This window comes from Elephas maximus, chromosome 27 (genome assembly GCF_024166365.1).
Source record: "Elephas maximus indicus isolate mEleMax1 chromosome 27, mEleMax1 primary haplotype, whole genome shotgun sequence".
In the NCBI taxonomy this organism is placed as follows: Eukaryota; Metazoa; Chordata; class Mammalia; order Proboscidea; family Elephantidae; genus Elephas; species Elephas maximus.
Window position 1 is genome coordinate 24,015,215 of NC_064845.1, and position 25,746 is coordinate 24,040,960.

General features: G+C 41.2%; 1 protein-coding gene across 2 annotated transcripts in view; it reads right to left on the bottom strand.

The window, feature by feature from the left end:
* Window positions 1–3,155: 3,155 nt before the first annotated feature.
* The window catches only part of GALNT15 (polypeptide N-acetylgalactosaminyltransferase 15), a 64,963-nt gene continuing 42,372 nt past the window's right edge, over window positions 3,156–25,746 (bottom strand). For both annotated transcript variants that reach the window (XM_049870804.1, XM_049870805.1), the window contains 5 exons: window positions 25,382–25,576; window positions 20,760–20,891; window positions 20,204–20,308; window positions 17,953–18,096; window positions 3,156–16,502 (listed from right to left, as the gene is read on the bottom strand). In XM_049870804.1, the coding sequence (XP_049726761.1) occupies window positions 16,356–16,502; window positions 17,953–18,096; window positions 20,204–20,308; window positions 20,760–20,891; window positions 25,382–25,576 (723 nt within the window). In that variant the 3' untranslated portion in view covers window positions 3,156–16,355. The remainder of the gene's footprint in view (window positions 16,503–17,952; window positions 18,097–20,203; window positions 20,309–20,759; window positions 20,892–25,381; window positions 25,577–25,746) is intronic.

Genomic DNA, 25,746 nt, shown 5'->3' on the forward strand with positions numbered 1-25,746 from the left:
TGCTGGACATGTTCCCATGGCAATGTTGAAAAAAAAATATTATTTACAAGTTTAGGTCTGTTTTGTGTCCCACTTGGCAAAGGTATCAAAGGCATATTTGTTTCCTTTCCTAGAATTGCTTTTGAAATATCTCTGCTGTCCCAGAAGACAGAGAGTACATACTCAGCTCTGTCTGAGTCTATGCTGACATAATATGTAATGAAGATGATATTTTGCAATTTGTGGATTCATGAGTGACTCTTCCTAGTCAAGAGTTCAGAAAACACATGGGACAAACACCTAGACGTGTGCTTGGCACATAATAGTCAGTAAACATGTACTTGTATTGCTTTTGAAACTGGATAGGTGATCTTAATGCTCAAGGATTCACTTTGGAAAGAGCCAAGGTTGCTAATAGTGAACATATAAGTCAGAAATTCTAACTTTATGCTTTGCAGACTACTTAAGACTCAGCCCCTGAAACTTGTCAGAGCACAGAAAGTTTTTTCACTTTTGCATACTCAGCCCTCATGGATATTGGCCAGATGCTGTTACCTTCTGTGTTACTGAACGGACTAAGGGGAGAATTAGAGCCAAAGCATTGGAGGATTTTGTCTTAAGTGCTTGCTACATGGGAAAGCCTTGAAAAATCCAGAGGTCCCTTGACACCATCATGCAATGGCGTTTCTTGCTTATGGAAGCAGATGGGGTTAACAGACTGTAACTGTTCTTTTAAGCTATATTCTCAAGAAACTTCCCATGTCATGTCCTCTATACGTTCCCTGTGATATACAACAAGGGAAGAAAATCATTATAAATCTCATGAATATCCCCCTCCCCATTTTTATAAGCCATGCTTACCTGCTTTCGTGTTTCTTTTAGGGAACAAGTAGAACATTGCCTCTCAGAGACGGAAATAAAGAGAGTTTTATTGGATGTTATATTTGGGCCACAATTTTTGCCAGAAGGTGTATAATAAATGGACAAGAACACGTTTAGTTCTCAGAATGGTTGACCAACTATGGTGGCAGAGGCTGAGACTCAGATGGCACGCATCCTTACACCCTCCCTATTTGACAAACAGAGTAAACTGAGTCTGTTCTGGGGCATCAAGCTACTTGGACAGGTGAAAATGTCTGCTTTTGGGCAGAGGGCAGGAGCTGAGTGGATAATATCTGAGAATTGTGAGCACAGGATTTTAAAGATCTCTGTCTTGGTATCCTGCAATTCTCATCTCATTGTGATACAAAAAGGATCAGAACCTGATCTTGCCTGAGAGAGGAAGCATTCCCAAAATGCAGACACCGTTACTGGCAGTCCATCACTCCCATCTTTATGGCTCACAGAACCCCAGTTAGGTGCCCAGCCCTTTTCCCCTTTGCTGAGGTACTTTCCCAGCCTTCCTTGCTGCTGGGGTGACCATGTGACATAGTTCTGGCCAAGGAGACAGAAGGGGTAGTCTGCTGGGGGCTTCCGAGAAATATCTTGCTTTCTCATTAGACAGAAAGATGTTAGAGGAGAGGTTTCTCTACTGCCCCTTCTGCCTTCCTATTTAGGATGCTGGGGCAAGGATGTAATGTCTGGAGTTGTGGTGGCCATCTTATGACCTTGAGGAGATAGAAACCAAAAACAAAAGTCAACAGGAATGGTGAATTGAAGGTTAAAAAGAACCTGGGTCAGGGATGACCTCTGTGAGCCATTGCATCAAATATGGAACTATCTACCTTTAGGTTTCCAGTATGTGAAATAACTGAAGATCTTTATTTCTTAAGCTCCTGGGAGTTGGTTATTCTCTTACTTGCCCCTGAACTCATCCTAACTGATACATCTAATTTTGACAGATCCAAAAACAAGCTGGCCCTTGTCTTCACCCATTGCCATTTGGATAGTCACTGTTTTGCTTTATTCTTTTCGGTTACATATACTGGGAAGCAATCAGATGTGGAGGCTAAAAGTGAAGGACTTGGAACCAGGTGAAACTGGGCTTGTGATCCAGTTCCATCACTTTCTAGTTGTATGGCCTTAGGAAAATTACTTAACCTCTGTTTGTGTTACTTCCTCAACCATAAAATAAAAAAAAAAAAAATTAATAGGATGATATAAAATCGGAGACATAATCGTTCTCATTGGCCTGTTATGTGCTTTAGAAGAAATAATGTGAATAAAGGGCTTAGAAAAGCATAGCACTTGTGGTTATTTTCATCACTAATATTTATTTATTTTATTGTGCTTTAGGTAAAAGCTTAGAGCTCAAGTTAATTGTCATTTAAAAATTTATACACATATTGCTTTGTGACATTGGTTGCAGTCCCCACAATGTGACAGCACACTCCCCCTTTCCACGTTGGGTTCCCTGTGCCCATTTGACTATATCCTGTCCCTTCCTGCCTTCTCATCCTGCTTTGAATGGAGCTGCTCACTGGTTCTCATAACTAAGAAGGACGTTCCTCGTGTGTATTATTTTTTGTTTTATAGTCCTGTCTAATCTTTGTCTGAAGAGTGGGCTTCGGGAATGGTTTCAGTTCTGGGTTAACAGAGCGTCCGGGAGCCATAGTTTCGGGAGGTCAAGGGCCATGGTTTCGGGGGTTCCTCCAGTCTCTGTCAGACCATTAACTTTGGTCTTTTTTACATGAGTTTGAATTCTATTCTACATTTTTCCCCTGCTCTGTCCGAGATTCTCTGTTGTATTCCCTTATCAGGGTGGTCATTGGTGGCAGCCAGGCAGCATCTAGTTCTTCTGGTCTCAGGCTTGTGGAGTCTCTGGCTCATTTGGTCCTTTAGTCCTTTGAGCTAGTATTTTCCTTGTGTCTTTGGTTTTCTTCATGCTCCTTTGCTCCTAGTACGATGCGACCAATATATATATCTCAGATGGCTGCTTGCAAGTTTTTAAGACACCAGAAGCTAGTCGCCAAAGTGAGATGTAGAACATTTTCTTTATAAACTCTTATGCCAATTGACCTAGATATTCCCCAAAACATGGTCCCCAGGCCCCTACCCCAGCTACTTTGTCCCTCAAAGTGTTCGGATGTATCTAGGAAACTTCTTTGCTTTTGCTTTGGTCCAGGTGTGCTGACTTCCCCTGTATTGTGTGCTGTCCTTCCCTTCACAGAAGGTGACCCTTGCCTGCTACCTACTTAGTGACTTCCCCTCTCCCTCCCCACCCTCGTAACCATCAAAGAATGCTTTTTTTTTCTGTGTTTAAACCTGTTCTTGAGTTGTTATAATAGTGGTCTCATACAATATTTGTCCTTTTGTCACTGACTTATTTCACTCAGCATAATGCCCTCCAGATTCATCCATGTTGTGAGGTGTTTTGTGGATTCATCATTGTTCTTTATCGTTGCATAGTATTCCTTTGCGTGTATGTACCATAATTTGTTTATCCATTCCTCTGTTGATGGGCATTTAGGTGATTTTCATTTTTTTGTCATTGTGAATAGTGCTGCAATGAACATGGGTGTGCATATGTCTATTTGTGTGATGGCTCTTATTTCTCTTGAGTATATGCCTAGGAGTGGGATTACCAGATCATAGAGTATTTCTAGCTTTTTAAAGAAGCACCATATTGTTTTCCAAAGTGGTTGTACCATTGTAGATTCCCACCAGCAATGCATAAGAGTTTCAGTCTCCCTGCAACCTCTCCACTATTTGTTATTTTGTGTGTTTTGGCTTAGCGTCAGCCTTGTTAGGGAGAGATGGTATCTTATTGTAGTTCTGATGTGTATTTCTCTAATGGCTGATGATGGTGAGCGTTCTGCACGTGTCTGTTAGCCACCTGAATGTCTTCTCTGCTGAAGTATCTGTTCATATCCTTTGTCCATTTTTTAATTGGGCTATTTGTCTTTTTGTTGTTGAGATGTTGCAGTATCTCATATAAATTAGAGTTTAGACTCATATCGGCTTTGTCCTAGCCAAATTTTTTTCCCCAGTTTGTAGGTTCTCTTTTTACTCTTTTGGTGAAGTCTTTTGATGAACATAGTGTCTAATTTTTAGGAGCTCCTAGTTATCTAGTTTCTCTTCTGGTGTTTGTACCTTTTAGTTATGGTTTGTATTCTGTTTATGCCATGCATTAGGGCCCCTAGCTTTGTCCCTATTTTTTCTTTCATGAACTTTGTTGTTTTAGATATTATATTTATCCATTTTGAATTAGTTTTTGTACATGGTGTGAGGTATGGGCCTCTTTTCACTTTTTTGCTGATGGTTATCCAGTTATACCAGCACCATTTGTTAAAGAGACTTGTCTTTCTCCCATTTAGCGGACTTTGAGCCTTTGTCACATATCCTCGGCTTGTAGGTCGATGGATTTATGCCTGAGTTTGCAGTTCTGTTCCATTGGTTTATGTGTCTGTCGTTGACTACCGTGGCAGGATAATAGGTTCTAAAATCAGGTAGTATGAGGCCTCCCAGTTTGTTCTTCTTCTTCAGTAATAGTTCACTTATCTGGGGCCTCTTCCCTTTCCATATGAAGTTGGTGATTTGTTTCCTCATCTTGTTAAAAAAATGCCATTGGAATTTAGATCAGAATTGCATTGTATCTGTAGATCGCTTTGTGTATGTAGAATTGACATTTTCACAATGTTGAGTCTTCCTATCCATGAGCATGGTATGTTTTTCCACTTATGTAGGTCTCTTTTGGTTTCTTGCAGTAGTATTTGTAGTTTTCTTTGTATAGATCTCTTACATCTCTGGTTAGATTTATTCCTAAGTATTTTATCTTCTTGGGGGCTATTTTAATTGTATTGATTTGGTGATTTCCTTTTTGAAGTTCTCTTTGTTGGCGTAGAGGAATCCAACTGATTTTTGTATGTTTACCTTGTATCCTGATATTTTGCTGAAATCTCCTATTAGTTCAGTAGTTTTCTTGTGGATTCTTTGGGGTTTTCTGGGTATAAGATCATTATTGTCTGCAAATAGGGGTACTTTTATTCTTCCTTACCAATTTGGATGCCCTTGATTTTTTTTTCTTGCCTTATTGCTCTGGCTAGAACCTCCAGAACAATGTTGAATAAAAGTGGAGCCTCCTTGTCTGGTTCCCGTTCTCAAGGGGAATGCTTTCAGACTCTCCCAGTTTAGGATGATGCTGGCTGTTGGCTTTGTATAAATGCCCTTTATTACGTTGAGGAATTTCCCTTCTATTCATATTTTGCTGAGAGTTTTTATCAGGAATGGGCCTTGGACTTTGTCAAACGCCTTTTCTGCATCGATTGATAAGGTCGTGTGGTTCTTTTGTTTTCTTTATGTGATGGATTACATTGATTTTTTTCTAATGTTGAGCCATTCCTGCATAACTGGTATGAATCCCAGTTGGTCATGATGAATTATTTTTTTGATATGTTGTTGAATTCTATTGGCTAGAATTTTGTGGAGGATTTTTGCTTCTATGCTCATGAGGGATATTTTTCTGTAATTTTCTTTCTTTCTTTTTTTTTTTTGTGGTGTCTTTACCTGGTTTTGGTATCAGGGTTATGCTGGCTTCATTCTATTCTTCATTCATTCTATTCTTTTCTATGCTCTGAAATACCTTTAGTAATATTGGTGTTAACTCTTCTCTGAATGTTTGGCAGATTTCTCCAGTGAAGCTGTCAGGACCAGGGCTTTTTTTCTGTTGGGAGGTTTTTTTTACCTCTTCAATCTCTTCTTTTGTTGTAGGTTTATATTTAGTTTTTCTACCTCGGTTTGTGTTAGTTTAAGTAGGTGGTGTGTTTCTAGAAATTTGTCCACGTCCTCTAGGTTTCAAACTAGTTGGTATACAATTTTTCATAGTATTCTGTTATCATTTTTTAAATTTCAGTTGGGTCTGTTGTAATAACGCCCATCTCATTTCTTATTCAGGTTATTTGCTTCTTTCATGTTTTTCTTTTCTCAATTTGGAGCAATGGCTTATCAGTTTTGTTGAGCTTTTCAAAGTTTTTGGTCTTGTTGGCCCTTTCATTTGTTTTTCTATTCTGTATTTCATTTATTTCTGCTCTGTTTTATTATTTGCTTTCTTCTGGTGTCTAAGGGCTTCTTTTGCTGCTCTCTTTCTATTTGTTCTAGTTTTAGGCTTAATGTTTTGATTTTGGTTCTTTCTTATTTTTGGATGTGTGCATTTATTGCTATAAATTGACCTCTGAGCACTGCTTTAGCTGTGTCCCAAAGGTTGTGGTGAGATGTGTTTTCATTCTCATTTGATTCTATGAATTTCTTTATTCCTCCCCCCCTGACTCTTCTATAACCCAGTGGTTTTCGAATGAGGTGTTGTTCAGTTTCCATGTATTTGATTTTTTTTTTCCCTTGCTTTTTCTATTATTGATTTCTACTTTTATGACTTTATGGTCAGAAAAGTTGCTTTGTAATATTTCAATGTTTTTGATTCTGTTAAGGCTTGCTCTGTGGCTTAATATGTGGTCTACGCTGAGAATGTTCCATGTGTATTGGAAAAGAATGTATATTTTGCTGCTGTCAGGTGGAGTGTTCTGTATATGTCTATGAGATTCAGTTGGTTGACTGTGGCATTTAGATCTTCTGTGTCTTTATTAAGCTTCTTTCTAGATATTCTGTCCTTCACTGAAAGTGGTGTGTGGAAGTCTCTTACTACTATTGTGGAGCTGTCTATTTCTCTTTTCAAGGCTGTTAGAGTTTGTTTTATGTAACTTGCAGCCCTGTCATTGGGTGCATATATACTTATTATGGTTATATCCTCCTGGTGTATTGACCCTTTAATCATTATATAGTGTCTTTCCTTATCCTTTGTGGTGGATTTTGCTTTAAAGTATATTTTGTGGGAGATCAATATTGCCACTTGTGCTCTTTTTTGATTGTTGTTTGCTTGATATATTTTTTTTTCCATCTTTTCAGTTTTAGTTCGTTTGTGTCCTTGAATCTAAAGTGTGTCTCTTGTGGGCAGCATATAGACAGATTGTGTTTTTTGTCCATTCTGCCACTCTCTGTCTCTTCATTGATGCATTTAGGCCATTTACATTCAGTGTAATTATTGATAGGTATGAGTTTACTGCTGTCATTTTGATGTATTCTTTTTTTGTGTGTGTGTGGTATTGACATTTTCCTTGTTCCTCTTAATTTTCTGTGCTGAGTCATTATTCTTTCTGTATTTTCTTTTCATCGTTTGCATTTTTGTTTATTTTGTATTTGCTGAGTTTTTATGTTTTTCTTCTTTTTTATTTTGATGTGTAGATTTGTTAGTGCCCTTTGTGAATACCTTAAAATTTACCTCAATTTTTCTAAGCTTAAACCAATGTTTTATTTCTTGATATCTCCTTAACTTCCTCTCTATATGAAAGTTCTATGATTATACTATTTAGTCCTTCTTTTTTGATTTAGTGTTGTCATGTTTTATATATTGGCATCTCCGTTTCCCTATTTTCAGTGTTTTATGTTTGACTCCTTTTTGTGACTTCCCTATCTGGGTTGATATCTGGTTGTTCTGTCCTGTGTTCTAGTCTTGGGTTGTTATCTGATATTATTGACTCTCTAGCCAGAGGACTATCTTTAGTACTTTTTGTAATTTTGGTTTTGTTTTTACAAATTCCCTTAACTTTTCTTTATCAGGAAATGTCCTCCCCTAATTTCACCTTCATATTTGAGAGACAGTTTTGCTGGATATATAATTCTTAGCTGGCTTTTTTTTTTTCTTTTCTTTAAGGCTTTATATGTGTCATCCTATTGCCTTCTTGCCTGCATGATTTCTGCTGAGTAGTCAGAGCTTAGTCTTATTGACTCTCCTTTGTAGGCAACTTTTTGTTTATCCCTAGCCACTCTTAAAATTCTCTCTTTTTCTGTGGTTTTGACAAGTTTGATTATATTATGTCTTGGTGACTTTCTTTTGGGAGCTACCCTGTGTGGAGTTTGATGAGCTTCTTAGATAGATATCTTCTTGTCTTTCACAGTATCAGGGAAAGATTTCTGCCAACAAATCTTCAGCAATTCTCTCTGTATTTTCTGTTATCTTCTGCCCATTCTGGTACTCCAATCACTTGCATGTTATTCCTCTTGACAGAGTACCACATAATTCTTAGAGTTTCTTCATTTTTTAAAATTCTTTTATCTGATTTTTCCTCAAATAAATTGATGTAAAGTGCTTTACCTTTAACCTCACTAATTCTGACTTCCATTGCCTCAATTCTGCTCCTATGACTTTCTGTCGAGTTGTCTAATTCAGAAATTTTATTGTTAATCTTTTGGATTTCTATTTGTTGTCTCTCTGTGGATTCTAGCAGCCTGTTAACTTTGTCATTCTGCTCTTGTGTAGATTTCCTAAATTCCTCCATTGCTTTGTCTGTGTGTTCCTTGGCTTGGTCTGAGTTTTGCCTGATCTCCTTCCTGATCTTGAAAAGCTCTGTATATTAATCTTTTGAATTCTACCTCTGGTAATTTCAAGACTTTACCTTCCTCTGGGAGGTTTCCTGGTTCTTTGCTTTGTTCACTTGCTGGCGCCATCATGGTCTGCCTCTTTATGTGATTTGACATTGACTAGTGTCTCTGGGTCATCAGTAAGTTATTATATTTATTTATTTTGTGTTTCCTTATTGTGTCCTAGCTTCTTGTTTTGTTTTGATATGCCCAAATAGGCTGGGCATATGAGCTGCTTTGATTATTGACACCTTTGACACTCACATCCTGTCACCAGGTGGTTAGAGCTACTTCTAGATGTGTGAGCCCAGGAGTCTGTTCACTTTTTGTGTGTGGATTCAGCTCAGGTTTTTCTAAGTTGTTGGTCACTGAGTGTATAGTGTAGACTCATACCCACATTCCTAGTTGGTCAGGGCTATGTAGGGGTTATTGGAGCAGGTACAGATGTCTGGCCACAGTAGGGGGTTATGTGCTGAGCAAGATAGGGGGATGATGGCTGCCCCTGAGTGCCTAGGTGGAAGGTGTGTCACTGTCCCCTAGAGCACTTAGGTGGGTTGGTTTTACAGCCAGACTTTGGGCACCCAATGCTGTTGGCTGTAAGGACTGGGAGGCACCACTTATTTTCAGACCCCTGTCATGGGTGGCTAGATAGTATGGGTGAAGCTGCCAGTCCTTAGGCCCTGATGTGGGTGGTTTGAAGCCCTGGTTTGAACCCACATAGCAGCTCCACAGGAGAAAGACCTGGTGGTCTGCTTCCATAAAGATTACAGCCAAGGGAACCCTATGGGGCAGTTCTACTCTGTCACATGGACTCGCTATGAGTGGAAAATCAGCTTGATGATACCTAACAACAAGAGGCTTCTTCTATGTAGGTCCTCTACATAGGGCTACCTACCTGCTTGCACCCCAGCTGACTCCACAAAACCAGAGCCACATTCCCACCACCACCACACTACCTCCAGTAGCCCTATCATCCCAAGTCCATATTAAATGGCATTTCTTCATCTTCATACCCTAGATTCTACCAGAAAAGAAGATGAGATTGATGAGCGGAAAATCTGAGCTGTTAGTTGATTTTCTCAGTGCTTCAAAAAATCCTTCGGAGAAATCGAGGCTATTCACTCCATTAAGAATGGTTGGTTGAAATAGGTGATAGAAGGACATAGAGGCCCAGATAACGGAAAAGTGAGAGTGAGATAAAAGCCCACAAGACCATGGTTCTGGAAAAGCAGCTTTGATCAGAGATGGGAAATAGGGGGAAGTTGGGGACAAGATAAGGAAGTGAGGATGGCACAATGTAACCACAGAACAAACGATAAAAATGGTAAAGAACTCCCCTCTGAAAAGAGTAGAACTAGTGGACAGAATGAGAGAGAGCAAGGGTGCCAAGGGAAGAGAGAAAAATAAATTAAAATCATCCTCATTACACTGGACAAGATGTATTGTCCTATAAAACATAGGCTCAAACCATCCTATCACATGGATTCAAAAAGAGATCTATGATAAACAAAGGAAAATAGCCCAAGAACCCTCTTTTAGTTCCGAGTAACAGAAATGCAACTTGGAATAATTGTTTGCACATACCAGCGGCAGTAGTATCACCCGGGAACTTACTAGGAAGGCAGAATCTCAGGGCCCACCCCAGAGCTACTGAATTGAAATCTACATTTTAACAGGATTTCTGGGTGATTTGTGAGCACAGTGAAGATTGAGAAGCACTGGATGAAACAAAAAGATTATTGGGTGTCTCATGGACTCTGAAGACAGGGATAGTAAGGCCTTGGAAACAAACTGGAACCAGCAACTTGACTGTCATCACAATGCTCTTTCTGTTTCTTGCCTCCTTGCCTCTGCTCCTATTTTTACATTTGCTTCTTTTCTCTGTCTCTCTAGACTTAATTTATCTGCTTCATAGGGTCATGTACAGAAACAAGGCTGCTGAGAGCTCAGAAATTTTCACATTATCTCCTCAGTCATTTGCAGACAGACTAATTTCTTAGCCTCAATAATAAAATTACTGGGTAACATGCTGATTGGCTCAACTGGGTCAGGTGTCCTCCCTGGGACCAATCAACTGGGAGAAGGGAGTGGAATCTTGCTGTGGGAACAGGGTAGCTTCCACTGTAGCCATGAACCTACAGTTGGAGAATTGTGCTAGCTGGATAATCCAAGAGCTGTCTATATCCCATGCAATAGATACTTCTCCATTCCCTGAAAGCATTAGTGTATCTAGGTGGGTTATGACTTTAAAGACAGCTGCTCAGGCTCTGCTGTATCTTATTTGACTAAAATATTAAGCAATGCCACTCTTGGCCTGTGCCTAAAGGGTAGTGGTCAGCAGTGTCTTCGTGAGGGCCTCTCAATGAAGTAAAGGAAATGCTACTCTCTTGGCCATTCTTGTACTGAAAAATTAAAGCCTTTCACATGCCAAAACTGCAGCAGAGTTAGCCCTGTTCTTTTTCCACTATTTTAGTGTTTTCCAAGGATCCTGGAATGTCAGTTGACTATGAGCTAGCTGAAGAGTTTGGGAATTGTTGGGGAACTGCAATTTTCAAACATGAATTTGGTCTGTTAGGATTAAACTTGAAAAATATGATCCCAGAAGTGACCATGATGATTCTTATTTTAATCCAAAGAATGTTATGCAAGCTGTTTATATGTATGACAGCATAGTGTGTTTGCATTACATAGAGCCTTTGGTGATGGGAAAATATAAACATATCCTACCTAAGGTAAGACCTACCACAGCAGCAGAGTGTCACAATATTAAAATGATAGCAAGGATGCACCTCTATATTCAAAGAGCACATTCATGGAAGAAGAGATTGAAACTGGCAAGGGGGTTGGAGATTGGAGGGTTGTTCTTAATACAGAAATAACAGAAGGTTCTAGAATCCTGGAAATCTCACCTCCTTGCCATGGAATATGTGGCTAATTGCCTAAATCGTTTGAACAATCAGCACAGGAATTGTAGGCTTTGGGCTTGGGTCAAAAGCGGTTCAAACAAATTGTATTTTTAAAAGAGCATTTAAATAACAAGTATAAATAGTTTACATAATATATACAGTTGTGCCCATTAAGACAGCTCATTGACATAGTCTGCCTTTATCCAGATTTGGCACTAGTCACAGATCACTTGGTATCCAACTGTCTTTTTCATTTAAAAATGGAACCTCCTTAAGGTGAGCACAATAGCATGATTTCTAATAATGTCAAGTTGTGGTGCAGTGATGGCACCCTAATCATGGTTCTGGGTGACTTTTTGATGCCTATTGAGGTTGGAATTCTGAGTTGGCCAGTGAGATCTGTGGCAATGGGACAAAGGAGGAAATAGATCAGGTCTTCTCCTGGAATGACATCTGCTTTTGCGATTGTGAAATAACATAAAGAATCTTAAACCCTTGGAAGAAGGAGAGTCAGGAATAAGAGGAGGATATGGAATGTGTGGCTAATTACTTCCATGAACAGCTGCCTCCTCTGCCATGTGACCAGAAGAACTGGATGGTACCTGGCTACCACTATCGAACATTTTGATCAAAGTTTCCATAGAAGAATTCTGATCAAAAGAGGGAAAATACAGAAGAGAATTTCAAATTCTCATGGACTCTAGACTTTCTGAAGCCACAGAGAATGAACTCCTGAAACTACTGCCCTGAGATAATCTTTAAACCTTAAACCAAAAATATCCCCTAAAGTCATCTTAAAACCAAACAATAGTTTAGCTTAACTAGTAAAAAAGGTCTGCCTTGAGCATTATGCTTTTTAAAGAACTATCTATATGGGATCGAATTGACAATAGCATCTCGAAAGATTAGATAGGAACCTTAGGGGGCAGTGAGTTTATGTTAATGAGGGAGGAACAACTCAGAAAAGGAGGGTAAAAATGTTTGCACAACTCAAAGAATGTAATCAATGTCAGTGAATTGTACATGTAGAAACTTGAATTGGTGTATGTTTTGCTGCGTATATTCTCAACAACAACAAAATAAATGAAATTTGGAGAAAAATAAAGTACTCATAACTATGAGCTGTTATTGTGGTTGGAACATAATGTGTGAAACCACATACTTTCCCCTTCCCCTGAGCTCCCATCCTCAACTCTGGCACTCAACTGCTTATGAACACCCAGTTAAACACTGTGCCTACCTCCCACTATCCCCTTCTACCACCACTGCTTCCCTTGTTGTTATTAGTTGCCGTCAAGTCAATTCTGACTCATAGTGACCCACATGTGCAGAGTAGAACTGCTCCATAGGATTTTTAGGGCTGTGAACTTTCAGAAACAGATTGCCAGGCCTATCTTCTGAGGTACCTCTGGGTGGCTTTGAACCACCAAACTTTGCTAGCCGTTGAGCGCTTAATCATTTGTGCCACCCAGAGACTCCCCGCCAAAAAAAAAAAAAAAAAAGAACGTTGACTCCTAGACTGCTGGCTGAAAACTTCTCTCCATTCCCTTCATTGGGATTCCATTGACTAACTCAGTGGGAGTGATGATGAAATTCAATCTTAGAAACCAATCATAAAAGTCAGATGGGCAAATGAAGATCAAACTCTTGGGAATCAGGTCTCCCAGCTGTCAAGTTTCTCTGGTTTTAAATTGCTAATTGTGGATGAAATTAAAGCTGAGTCGACAGAGGAGGAAATTTGAATACTTGGCTACACCGTAATGAGAAGGTTGAATTTCTTTTAGAACTAAATGGAAGCGTCTGTTTTGTTTAAATTAAAGGTCTGTAAATGCCAGCCAGGGACCAAGTTGACAACCATTTCTGTAATAAAGTAATAAATCATGGGGATGGTTAAAGAAGCTAGACGCACTGCATTCTTGCTTTGTTCAACCAATTAAGCAATAAGCCATCTGGGTCCTTTTGTTAATTACTGTCAAACACAACTTACACAATTGAATTCAGCCTTTTATTTAATTATGTTAATTTATCAGCAACATCAAACATCCACAATCTGATAATAAAATTCATTTGAAAAAATAGAGGTCTTGTTTAATGTTTATTCTTCAACCATCAATACTCTTTACAAGGTTGTCATCTGAGAATTTTTAGCTCCAGCTCAGCCTCAGAATGCTATGGGAATTTGTCTTAAATATAGACAGGTTTGAAGCAAGAAAACAGTGGGTAAAATCTCTTCTCTACATGGGATAATGAATCTACCTAGATCAGCACAAACAGTCCCAGAGAACTGTTTGTAATTATTGGGTTATTTATATCTGCACTGTCTGATATTGTAGCCAACTAGCCAATAGTGGGTAGTGAGCATGTAAAATGCGACCCTTACAACTGGGGTACTGAGTTTTAAATTTAATTTTAATGAATTTAAATTTATATATTCACATGTGGCAGGTGACTTCCATATTGGACAGTACAGAGAAAGGTGAAAGGAGAAGTGCAGCATGCCATTGACTTAAGCAAGTGGAGAAGGAATACACAATGATGATAGGTACTGTTTGTAGACACACACTTTCTACCTAATTTTTCTCATTTGAAATGCACTTTGCTCTGAAATATCCTGAAGGAGATCGGCATTGTTGAGGGAGAGGGTTTCAAGCTGATAATGTCGAGAGTGAACTCCACCTGGGAGAGAAATGGGCATGAATAGCACCTTCTTCTTCTCTTTAATGGTTCATTCCTAGGGTTTTAAAATTTTTTATTGTGCTTTAGGTGAAAGTTTATAGTGCAAGTTTCTTTTCTACATTTTTCTCTTGCTTTATCCGGGACTCTCTGTTGTGTTCTCTGTCAGGACAGTCATTAGTGGTAGCCAGGCATCATCTAGTTCTTGTCTCAGGCTAGTGGAGTCTCTGGCTCATTTGGTCCTTTAATCCTTTGGACTAGTATTTTCTTTGTGTCTTTGGCTTTCTTCATTCTTCTTTGCTCTGAGTGGAATGGGACCAATAGATGTATCTTAGATGGCAGCTCACAAGCTTTTAAGACCCCAGATGCTACTCATCAAAGTGGGACGTAGAACATTTTCTTCATAAACTATGTTATGCCAATTGACCTAGATGATCCCTGAAATTATGGTCCCCAGGCCATAGCCCCAGCTACTCTGTCCCTTAAAGTGTTGGATGTGTCCAGGAAACTTCTTAGCTTTTGCTTTGGCCCAGTTGTGTTGTGTGCTGTCCTTCTCTTCACTGAAGTGGATCCTTGTCTACTATCTATCATCCAAAAATTTATACATAAATCATTTTATGACATTGGTTGAAATCCCTGCAACGTGTTAGCACTCCTCTTTCCTTTTCCACCTTGGGTTCCCAGTGTCCATTCGTCCAAGTTTCCTGTCCCTTCCTGCCTTCTTGTCTTTGCTTTTGGGCAGGTACTGCCCATTTGGTCTAGTATACTTGATTGAACTAAGAAGCACATTCCTCACGTATGTATGCTGTTTGATTTATAGGTCTGTCTAATCAGAATCGACTTGACGGCACTGGGTTAATCTTTGACTGAAAGGTGGACTTTGGGAGTGGCTTCAGTTCTCAGCAGGGTGTCTGGTGGCCATAGTCTCGGGGGTTCCTCCAATCTCTGTCAGGCTAGTAAATCTGGTCTTTTTTCATGAATTTGAATTTTGTTCTACATTTTTTTTTCCTGCTCTGTCCAGAACCTTATATTGTAATCCCTGTCAGAGCAGTCAGTGATGGTAGCTGGGTGCCATCTATTTCTTCTGGGCTCAGGCTGGTGAAGACTGTCATTCATGTGGTCCATTAGCCCTTTGGGCTAATCTTTTTATTGTGTCTTTGGTTTTCTTCATTCTCCTTTGCTCTGGATAGATGGGACCAGTAGATGTATCTTAGAACTATGTTATGCCAATAGACCCAGATATCCCTTGAGACCATGGTCCCCAGAAATGGTGTCTTCTTAATATCAGAATCAACTACACTCAGCAACACTTACAGCTGAACTAGGTAGGCGAGGACACAGCAAGGAGAGTCATTCAGCTCTTCTTAGCATTGGCCCTGTGCTTGTTGAGGTGTCAGACACACCAGTCAACATGTCCTTTTTTCCCCACGCTGTGAATGTTCAACCTGTGGGCTCATTTGGAGGCCCCAGATAGCTCTTGTGGGCTCAGGGATAGCCCTGTGACCACTTCATGAACGTTTACATCCAATTCTGCTTCCTTTCATAGAACTTTAGCTTAGGCTTTGTAATTCCCTTCTCAAGGAAGTCTGTCACTTTGCAAAGACTGTTGTTAATGATCCAGTAAATACAAGCCCTGAAACAAGACATCAGGAGAGGCTCTCAACTGTAAACATTTTTGTTAATCAGTATTCTCAGTCTTGGATGATCCTTGCAATACCAAGGATTAAAGAGAAATACATTGCAAGGGAATCTGGTTATGGTAGCTAATCTAGGGAAAGGCTAGGACAGGGTGGACAGAGGTAGAAAATTTGAGGAAATTCTCATAAATGTGAAAATACCTTTCTCAGGTTTACTGACTCTTTTCAGCTGCTAGATTGAGCTGAATAATTGGGTCAAAGCTCCCTTCCACCTTCGCTCCAACCCTACTCTCCCTTTTTCTGAGCTATTGTTATACCAATGAGCATGAAATTCATGCTAACAAGCCTTGTCCAAAGTATTTGGGATATCAAACCATTACATCCCCTTCACACTCTAATTTTCATGGTTGGCCACATAGACAATCCAAGGTAAGATCATTTGAAGGCAAAGAAATTGATCTATTGGACCTTTGTGTCCTAGAGGTGCTGCTAGAAATGCCCAGGGTTCTTTCCCTAGTCAGAAGTAAAAGCAATTGTTTAAGTGTTTAATGGAAAAAATGAAGAACTTTCTGTACTATGGAATGATTATCTTCCAGTGATGAAGACAATGAGACAATAAATCAGATTTTTCCTTTTCAAACAGCCAGCTGTCAATGAAATAAGATGCAAGAAGGAGAGATTGTTTATATTCTTTTCTATCACCAGAAACACAAACACCAAGAGGCCTACTTCATGAAATATACATACTCTTTAGTTCCCTTGGAGCTGAACTGTGTTGGCCAAAATTCTCTTTTCCTTCTGACACTGGCATTCATCGTTCATCCACAGGGTTGATTTGGTCAAATCGCCACAGCTGACTGGCTTTTCCATCACACTGGCGCAAATACAAGTCTTTATTGTTTTCCTGCACGACAGCTTCAATGCATTGCCCAGACAGGATGTGAACTATCATTCCATTCTGAAAAAAAGAAACCAGTCCCCTACAACTAGTCAGCAAAGGAAGGCATTTCTAAGGATTGTGCTAATTATTAAGAGAATAATAAGGGTAGTGCGAACTGGCCTGGTACAAAACTGTAGTATTTTCATTAACATAAAAGATAATTTAGTTAACCCCCAAATTTGGATGTCTTTCAGAGCCTTGGGGTCATTAACCTCATTATAATTATTGTGGTTATGTAAATGTGCCACTTCTTAGAGAGTTCTGGTTAGTAGGATGTTAATGTATAGACAGACCACTCTTTATGCTGTATTTGTGACATTCATTGTTATCACTGTACTTATAAATTTCTGCTTTCGAAAGGATTTAATCAGCCCTGGTGGTGCAGTGGTTAAGAGCTCAGCTGCTAACCAAAAAGCTGGCAATTTGAATCAACCAGCCGCTCCTTAGAAACCCTATGGGGCAGTTCTACTCTGTCCTATAGGGTCACTATGAGTCAGAATAGACTCGATGGCAATGAGTTTGGTTTTGGGGTTTGGTGGCAGTCTTGCTGCCACCAGGTTGTAGTAGAGAGCAAGATTTCAAGGATCATTTGAAGACCTAAGCCAGACATGTTTGAAAGACTATGGCCACTAGCTGCTGAAAACACACCAGATCTAATATTAACTTAACTATTCCCTTTTTACAGAAATATTTAGTTTCTGAAAATATCATTTTAAATTTCTTTTTTTTTTTTTTTTAATGCCTGAAATATGCTGGGTACATTACTCACTAATCTTAACTTGTCGTTTTTAAATACTGCTTTGAAAATACTTCATTCACAGGAATTACTTAAAATGATCCTTTATGGCCTACTGTAGACCTCAGCTTGGCTTCTAAGACTTCTCTTAGCATGTGTGGGCTCCCTGAGTCCTGACTTGACTGGTTATCAAAGCCCCGAGAGCTTTTTTCTCAACTGCCTGCTGTGATTTAGCTTATCAATTAGGTTATTACCCCCAAGAAGAAGTGGAAGAAAAGAAATAAAAACTGATGTGTATATTTTGTGTATTTATATGCTAACTCATTTCAGAAAGGATTTGAAATGGAGAAAAAGCTGCGTATGGATGGACACTTATTGTTGATACTATCACGTTCCTCTTCCAGTCCTATATCTGAGACCCTCTCTCTAAGTACTTTATACTCCTAGTTCCTCTATATTGATATTCAATCTTTGGGAAGGATCTAGAGTTTCTCTCCTGTGAGTAATAGGAATCAAAGTCTTACTAAAATAATAAATGCTCACAGTGGAATTTCCATTAAATGGAAAAAAGGTGGTATGTCCGATTTGGCCTTAGTGTAAAGCCACAAAGTCTGACAACAAAAGCCTGTGTGGTAAAAGCTGACCCTCTGGTCAAGAAGAGCCCAGGTTGTAGCACTGACCAGAAGTTCTGGCCAGTAGCACTACTGAGCCCTTCCTGAACTGATGACTTACCTCTTGGAAGTCCCAGTGCTGCTGATGGATGACAGGGCCTTCCTCTGTGCAGTTCTGAAGAACCACTTGCGCTCCCCTGACACCGAAGCACAGGTGCTGTGGGCTGCCAAAGCGTATCTCCTTCCTGCTGGTATGCTGCAGGTGCTGGGACAGAGGGAACGTTCGTCAGCGCAGCTAGAGGGAGACTCTCCCCTCTGAAGCTGGAGATGAAAGGATTGTACACAAGAGAGCTGAGGCCTAGGGGCAGAATCTTCGGTTTCTACCGGGGTCAGCAAGACTGTGTTTCATGGTTAAGTCCACAAACACACTGCTAGACTAGCCCTTACCTGTGAAATCTTCGCATTCTAGCTGCTACTGCATTCGTATTTATACATTCTGACATGTTCCTCCATTATCCTATTTGCTGTATTGTAGGTGAGGCCATAAGGAATGTCATGTGTTCGTGAGTTGGAAGGTGAAATGAAAAGCCTCTTGAGGTCCAAGCTGATCTCTTTCTGGAGAGATCTGGCCTGCCTGTGTAACTAATTTTCCTGTTATTTGCTGTACCTGCTGACTCTCAGGTGTTTTATAGTATTGGAGTATGAGTCTATCTGCAGAGGTGCTTTAACTGTGGGAAGCCTGTGCAGCCTCGTTGGAGGGCATGTCCTGATAAAATCATTTTGTGTTTGTTCCTGCCAGGTACAGCCTGGAACTAATTTTTATGTTAATTTTGTGGCTTGGAGACAGGGTTGGCTTCATGGGCATGCAACCTGTGCAGTCACATAGGCCTTGCGCTTAGAAAGGTTATATGTTCTTGGTTTGATACACTTGGTTTAAATCTCTTTTATTGCTGTCTTGAAATTCTTAATAATTGTTAAATGAGAGGTCCTGCATTTTTATTTTTGCATTTGTCCTTGCAAATTATGTAGGTGGTCTTGTTTGAGGATTCCTGAACCACACAATTAGTACAAATTTGAACTCTAAATTCATATAAGATACATACTGTGGTTAGAAATTCTCAGGGGAGAAAGCCTACTGGGTTTTGAGGAATTTCTGGAACAGATATTGTTCCCTCATAAGCCGAAAATTGATACATCTAAAGAGATCCCTTATGCCTTTCATCCAGCCTGCCTTGGAGGATGTCTAGTGAAAACGGAGCTGTGGCAGTTATTTTGCAACCATGAGGGGAAAGCTAAAAACATTCTGGAGAAGCTGACTCATATAACCTGACATTGCTGAGTTGCTGAATTAACCAACCCTTTTTTTTTTTTTTAAACAACCTACTTCCAGATTTTTGTTACGTGAGAAAATTAAAATTATCTTTAAAAAAAATCTCAGGGGAGAGTAATTTTGTCAAAGGGGATCCACACACACACACACCAAACCAAACAGCTGTGGTAAAGACACCCCTGTAGGATAAAGTGTTTGCTCCTGTAGGCCCCCATTAAATACCTGAAAGACACACACACACGTATTCAGGCAGGCCTCGGTGTCAGAAAACTTGAGTCTCACAGTACCAGTCACAAATCCTTGGTTTAAGCACACCTGCAGTGGGGGACATTTTCTGGGTTCCCCTTTGCTTCTTCTCACTTCTTTTGTGCTCATAGCTCCCCCTCTGGTGACCAACTGTCTCCACCACTGGTCCTAGTTGGCTAATGACCTTGGGCTGCTCCAGAGGTTTCAAAATGGTGCCTGGTAGAAATTTGCCTTCACACAGGATTTGTTTTGTCTCTGCTTTATATGTTTAAAATTTAAATAAGGAGTTTTTCCATAAACTCTAGGTTTCCAGTATTTTTTTTAAATTTTAGATGATCTCATAATACTGGTCTCACTTATATGTAAGACAAAAAAATCTGTTCAAACTGAGAAGGGGGATGCAACTATGTCCTTTTAGATAGGCCAAGTGCTCCTCAGGTCACAACAGCCCCCACCCAGCTCACTTTGTTCATTCCTTTACCTGCCTGAGTTCTGCAGGCATCTGAGTTTGTAGCCCTTGGTCTAGTCACTCTCTAAGCCTCAATTTCCTCATCTGTCAAATGAAAGGATTGGCTAAATAGCCCTTCAATTTCCTTCTAACCAGGATGCCTTTGTTCTCTGAGGCCGGCCCATGCCTATGCTTAGAGCTGGGGTGGGTGGGCAGAGCTGTGATGGAAAAGATGGGTCATCACAGCAGGGGACTGCCCATGGGCAATCAAGGGACATGGGGCCACTGAGATGCCCCAAAGGGAAGTAAAGACCATCCCAAAAAATGTCAGCTACTTGCAGGTCTTACCTGTTGCTTCCGGTTGTCATTGCAAGGAAACAGCATCATGGGACAGCCCAGGGTGTCTCCTTCTGCCTGGCAGTCTGCACAGAAGCCAAGTCCAGTGTTGTGGAGCTGAAAGTAGACATACACACAGAAGTGAATCCTGACCTCCGTTGTAAAGAATCCTCTATCGGGCATCATTTTTCTCCTTCGCTCTCTGAAGTGTATCTCGAGGTGCCATACTCCAGCTATAAAAACAGGCGGAGTCAAGCTGAAACCACTGATTATAAGGGACAGGCCACCTGGAGGAGGCAGGCCATACCTGTCCTCCTCAGAGGCTCTGGGATGGGTTATGGAACAACCCAGCCACCCCTCAGGGGCAGACATGGAGGCAGGGTGTGGACTCAAGGACCTCTGAGACCCTGCTGAGCTTGCGACTGTTTGACTAGGATCAATGCAGGAGCGAGGAAACTAGAACCATTTCTGAACACCCTGCTCCTTTCTCAGTAACCTTCCCTACCCACTACCCCCACGTGCCCCCAGCATTTCCTCTCCTCCCCCTCAGCCTTGGGTCATGCCTTGCCTTTCCAGAGAACCTTGGCATGTGTTCAGATGGGTACAACTCAGGGTAGATGTTGGCCAGAAACCAGTGGAACATCCGACAACCCAGCCTCCTTTGCAGTTGCAGGCGTTCCGTGCAGTCTGGCTTCTCAGCCTTGGGAGCAGAAAGACACAGGCAGTGAGATGGAAAAAGCTTGTTTTATGCCAGAATTCCTGTTGGGGGAGGGGGAGGGGGAAGGAAGCTGAGAAGAAGCTGAAGGATAGGGAGACAGTGAGGGCTGCAGACAGGGGGACGGTCATGTGTTGGGAGAAGAGGGTTTGGAAGGGGCAGAATAGGATGAGTCTTCCTTAGAGAGAGTTGTGGAACCAGCAAGATGATAGGTGGCCACTTGCTTTGTGATTTCACCCCCTTCTACAACCCCTGAAATCTTCAGTCTACGAAGACCATGATATCCCTGCTTTGCTGGCTTTCCTGTGGAAACCGACAAAATGGCGGGGCTTTGCGCCTAGCTGGTGTGGTGCAGAACCATGAGGGGCTGCATGGAGGCAGGAATCTAACCAAAGACAACTAACTGAAATAGAAGAAAGCTGTGAAATTAGGGGGAGGGAGCAATGAACGTTTACCTTTATTTTCCTTTAGGCTCTCAAATTTCCTCCTTGAAAGAATCAATCCTTTGGACTATACTATTCCTTCTCCCTGAGATATTCCTTTACGATGCAATTTTTCTGGGAGGGATATCTAAGGAAGTCCTTAACGCTGAAGTTTAGCACTAAGCCTTGGATATTGTTAGGGAAGAAAGAGGTACTTGGGAGGGATTGGAAGAACCAAAAGCCAAAAACAGAGATAATTATTTCCTGGGCTGGGGAGAGGAAGAGAAAGCGGTCTGGAACAGGAAGCCCAGGTCAGAGGTTCCAACTGAATGACCACCATCAAACCAAATTGATCTATTACATTTTCCTCTAAGGAAATCAGCATAAAATTTTTGACGAGTTCTTAGCATTCTTGGTGTTCAGTTGAGAGCACCCCACCTCAGCCCCTCCTCTAGATTGGATTTTTCTGCCAAAGTAGAAACACCTCTTCATGTGAGTTCCATCACTTTTACCTTTCTTGGTGATGGAACAAATTAGCAAATTGGACTTCAAATGAGAAGTCATGCTGACACTGAACTTTCCTTTCTGTACAACCATGCTGCAAGAGAGGAGAAACCAAGAGAACGACAACGCCCCAGCAGTGAAACTCTGGTTTTGTCTTCTTGGATTTATGTGTCTCAAAATCCGTGCAAGGTATTGGAGTTGAAGGTGAGAAGGGGGCTAGGAGGATAGAAATCCTTAGAACAAAACTGATTTTTAACTATTTAAAGTAAGTGTATATTATCAAACACTCTAAGAGAGACATGGATGGCCTTGAAATCAAAGCAAGTATTAGAATATTTTTCAAAACACAAATTAATGGAATGTTCTAAAGAAAAAAAATGATTCAGAAAAGGAAGAAATCCTCTGCTAAACCTGTCTTCTTACTGACCAGTAGGGGGCGCCATCCTCCTTGTGAAAGTCATCAACTGAACTAATGGAGGCATTTCTGGATCAGAGAACGGGGTATCTAAGTGGACATCCAAGTGGATTTCAAAAAAAGAAAGACTAAGGGACCTCAACTCACAGACTTTATAAATTTAGTAAGCCTAGTATTATCTGGTCTTTTATGTTTTCCAAAGTGCCCTCATGTATGTCATTTTATTAGATCCTTATGACAGCTCTTAAAATAGGTTTCCTAGAACTGAAATGTCTTTCCCAAGTTCAATAGCTTCTAAAAGGTCAGAGTTATAACTTGACATCATATTCAATAGTGTTTTCACCTTACTGTCTACTATCTATTCCATCAATGAATATTTATTGAGCACTTTTTTTTTTTTTTACTATGTACCTGGAATTGCACCAGATGTTAGAGACTTTAATGGAGAGCAAAATAGACATTGTCCTTGCCCTTGTTGAGCTTATAGGTTCTTGAAACATTTATTGAGAACCTTCTATATATCAAGCATACCCCTGCCTCCCCCCAACTCAGACAGAACTATAGATGAGAACTGCTTCACAAGATACCAGCTATTCCTGGATGAGGGTGGTATCTGCATTTGAGGATTTGTGTTTCCAGACACCAGGAAGCTGGGAGGCAGAAAACAAACTATTAGGCTGGACCCAGGTTCTAGTTGTAGTTGCAATTCAAGTTCTGGTTCTTTCCCTACTTTTCTTTAGTAACTCACTCTCTCATGGGGCCTTGGTTTTCTAGTAAATAGAAGGAACACAAAGAAGTACTTAAAAAAACTCCCCAATCAGCAACTAGACAAGCAAATTGTATTTCCTTAAAGCAGACCAGCTGGGCTCTAAAAATGCCAGCATCACCCCAGTTCCCAAATTCGGTTAGTGTCTGGAGCCAGGTGTATATTCATGGCACTTCTAAACAAACAGACAACTGAGGTGAGATGGGTGAGGTTCTGTAAGTAATTTACATGGTTTTGCTTTTAGACTGGCTGGAGCCAGCGTACCATGTTCTAGTTGAGCCCGTCTGGTGGAAGGTGCATTGGAAATATTATGCTGTATTTAGCACTTCTTTAAGAGTTCTTTATAAATGCAGTCTGTGCAGACATTGAGCAAGTGTTCTCTGAAAGCAAAGAGCAAATACTAAGCTGACACGTGGAGAGAGGTAAAAGAGACGCTCTGGCCAGAAGAAAGCCAAGAGATTAAAAATGAAAGAAGCTCTGTGGACCTCTACAGAACTCTGTAGAACTGAGATCATGCCACTTACGCCCCACTGCCAAACAGATAAAGTCTAAACTCTTTAACCTGGTGCTCAAGGGCTCTAGAATCTCTTCCCAACTCCATCTCTGGACATCTAAGTTGTACCTATCCAGCCACAGTTCAACCACCACCTGTGAAAGTGTCCCTCGTCAGCCTGCCTGAGATGAATGGCTGGGAACTTTGTGGGTTTTTGTCCTCACAGAGGAGCTTTCGCCCTCACTAGGAACTGGGCAGCACTGGGCACAGTTCAGGATCCACACAGGGCCTACACAGAGCAGGTGTTTGGTTGACCTTTTCTGACTATTGTTGACTACTAGTAGCCACGGTAATAATGATGGTAGTTAACACTCATATAGGGCTTACTTAGTGTCAGGCTCTGTTCTAAGTTCTTTAGATATAATAACCTATTTAATCATATTAACCACCTCATAAGCAAGGATTATCAAATGAAGAAGCAGTTGTTAAGTAGCTTTCAATATCATGCAACCAAAGAGCCAACATTCAAACCCAAGCATTCTTGTTCTTGGAGTCCATGATCTTAACCACTAGGCTATATGGTTTCTAGAGTGATGTCTAGAGTTGGCCGCATCCTATCATTTTCCCTAGATGGAGCAGGAGAAGGAGACTGAAGGAGGACAAAGATGCTAGCTAAGAATTGAATGGTGTCCTTGTGAGAATTTTCCCTTCATTTCAGAGCCTTCCTTGGAGTAACTAAAGAGGCTGCCATCAGCAGCACAGCTCCTGTATTGGGGACAGGGCCAATGCCATTTTGTGTAATAATGTGACTAACTCACAGGATGAAGAGGGGCTCCAGACTTTCCAGACCTTGGGAATCGCTGTTGAGCCAGGGAGTTTGTGATTCTTTAACACTATCCCCTAAGCAAATAACCTTGTAGCCTAAAAAAAAAAAAAAGCCTAGAGGAGACCTAATCCACTCAATCCTGGAGCCCTGTGACTCTAGGTCTCTTACATCAGGATTCCTCCCATGAGGCCATGGAGGCTATTCTGACTTGGGACAGAGGGTTGGTCAAGGGTCTGAGCCTTCACGGAGGGTATGGGGTTTCTGGAAATATAGCTGGAGAATCAAGAAACAGGTGCATGGGGGTGGCCAGTGACGAATCCCTGAGGATCATATCCCTGTCAGACATTCCCTGGCACTCAGAGAAAGGCCTGGTTAGTAGGCGAAATTACATCACTCCATTTGAAGGGCCTGGCCCTTTAGTTAAACAACTCACACCCAGCCACCCAGCAGTGTGGCCGGCAAGGGGCTTGTGGGAGCTGTTCCAAGACCTTTGTGGGTCCTGAAGTCTTAACTTGGAGCCCTCACTCCAAGCACAGCAAACATTAATGTGATCTCACATCTCAAGAACTGAGTGGCGGTTGACCAGTTAACAATGCACTATATTTGTAGACATTAAATTCAATGTTCAATGTCTTCATTTTTCAGTGTGTGTTCTTTTTTTTTTTTTTACTCTTTATATTTTTCTATATACAGTTGTTTCATGTCTTGGGTAATTTCATAGCCTTGAGCACTGTCCTCAGGATGACCATGCCCTGGCAAGCCTGTTTCAGTGCTCACCCCCACCCAGCCTCTCCTCTGCTCTGTGGTGAAGGACTGCATTCCATCAAGTGGACCACAGCAGGGAGTTCTAGGCCGAGGTGGGTCGTGATGTCCCATGGAGATGCCGGGAAAGGCAGGGGGCAGCCCCTGTCCCAGGTCAGAGGAGCCACAGGAAGCATAAGCCAGAAGCTTCTATTCTCCCCTCCAGGCAGAAGGAAGAGAACCTACCTGCCCAGCCTCCAGCTGGTGGTCTATGGTGGGCACAGAAGCCCTGTCAGCTCTCTCCTTACCTGGCTCAAGGAGAAGGCCTCTGGGCTGTGCTTGTAGAAGGTTTCTTTGAATGACGCCAGCCAGGTCTCCGCAATGCGAATCTTGTTTCGCAGGGTGGCCTCTTGGTCAAGGACAGGGTGGGCATCCTGATTTCGGTAGACGTGCCCTACCCGAGAGCAGGGAAGGATCTCAACGGAGCCACCACAGAGCCAGGTCTGCCACAAGGGGAGAAAATAAACACCTCTCCACCTTCAGTAATGGTGGGAAGTAAGGCACCTGTCTGTGAGGGGCTGGCAGATGGCAGGAAGTGATAAGCATAAAAGGTAAAGTGGAATCCAGATCTGGAAGTTCTGGGCAGGGGGGTGCCAAGGTGGGAAGAATGGGT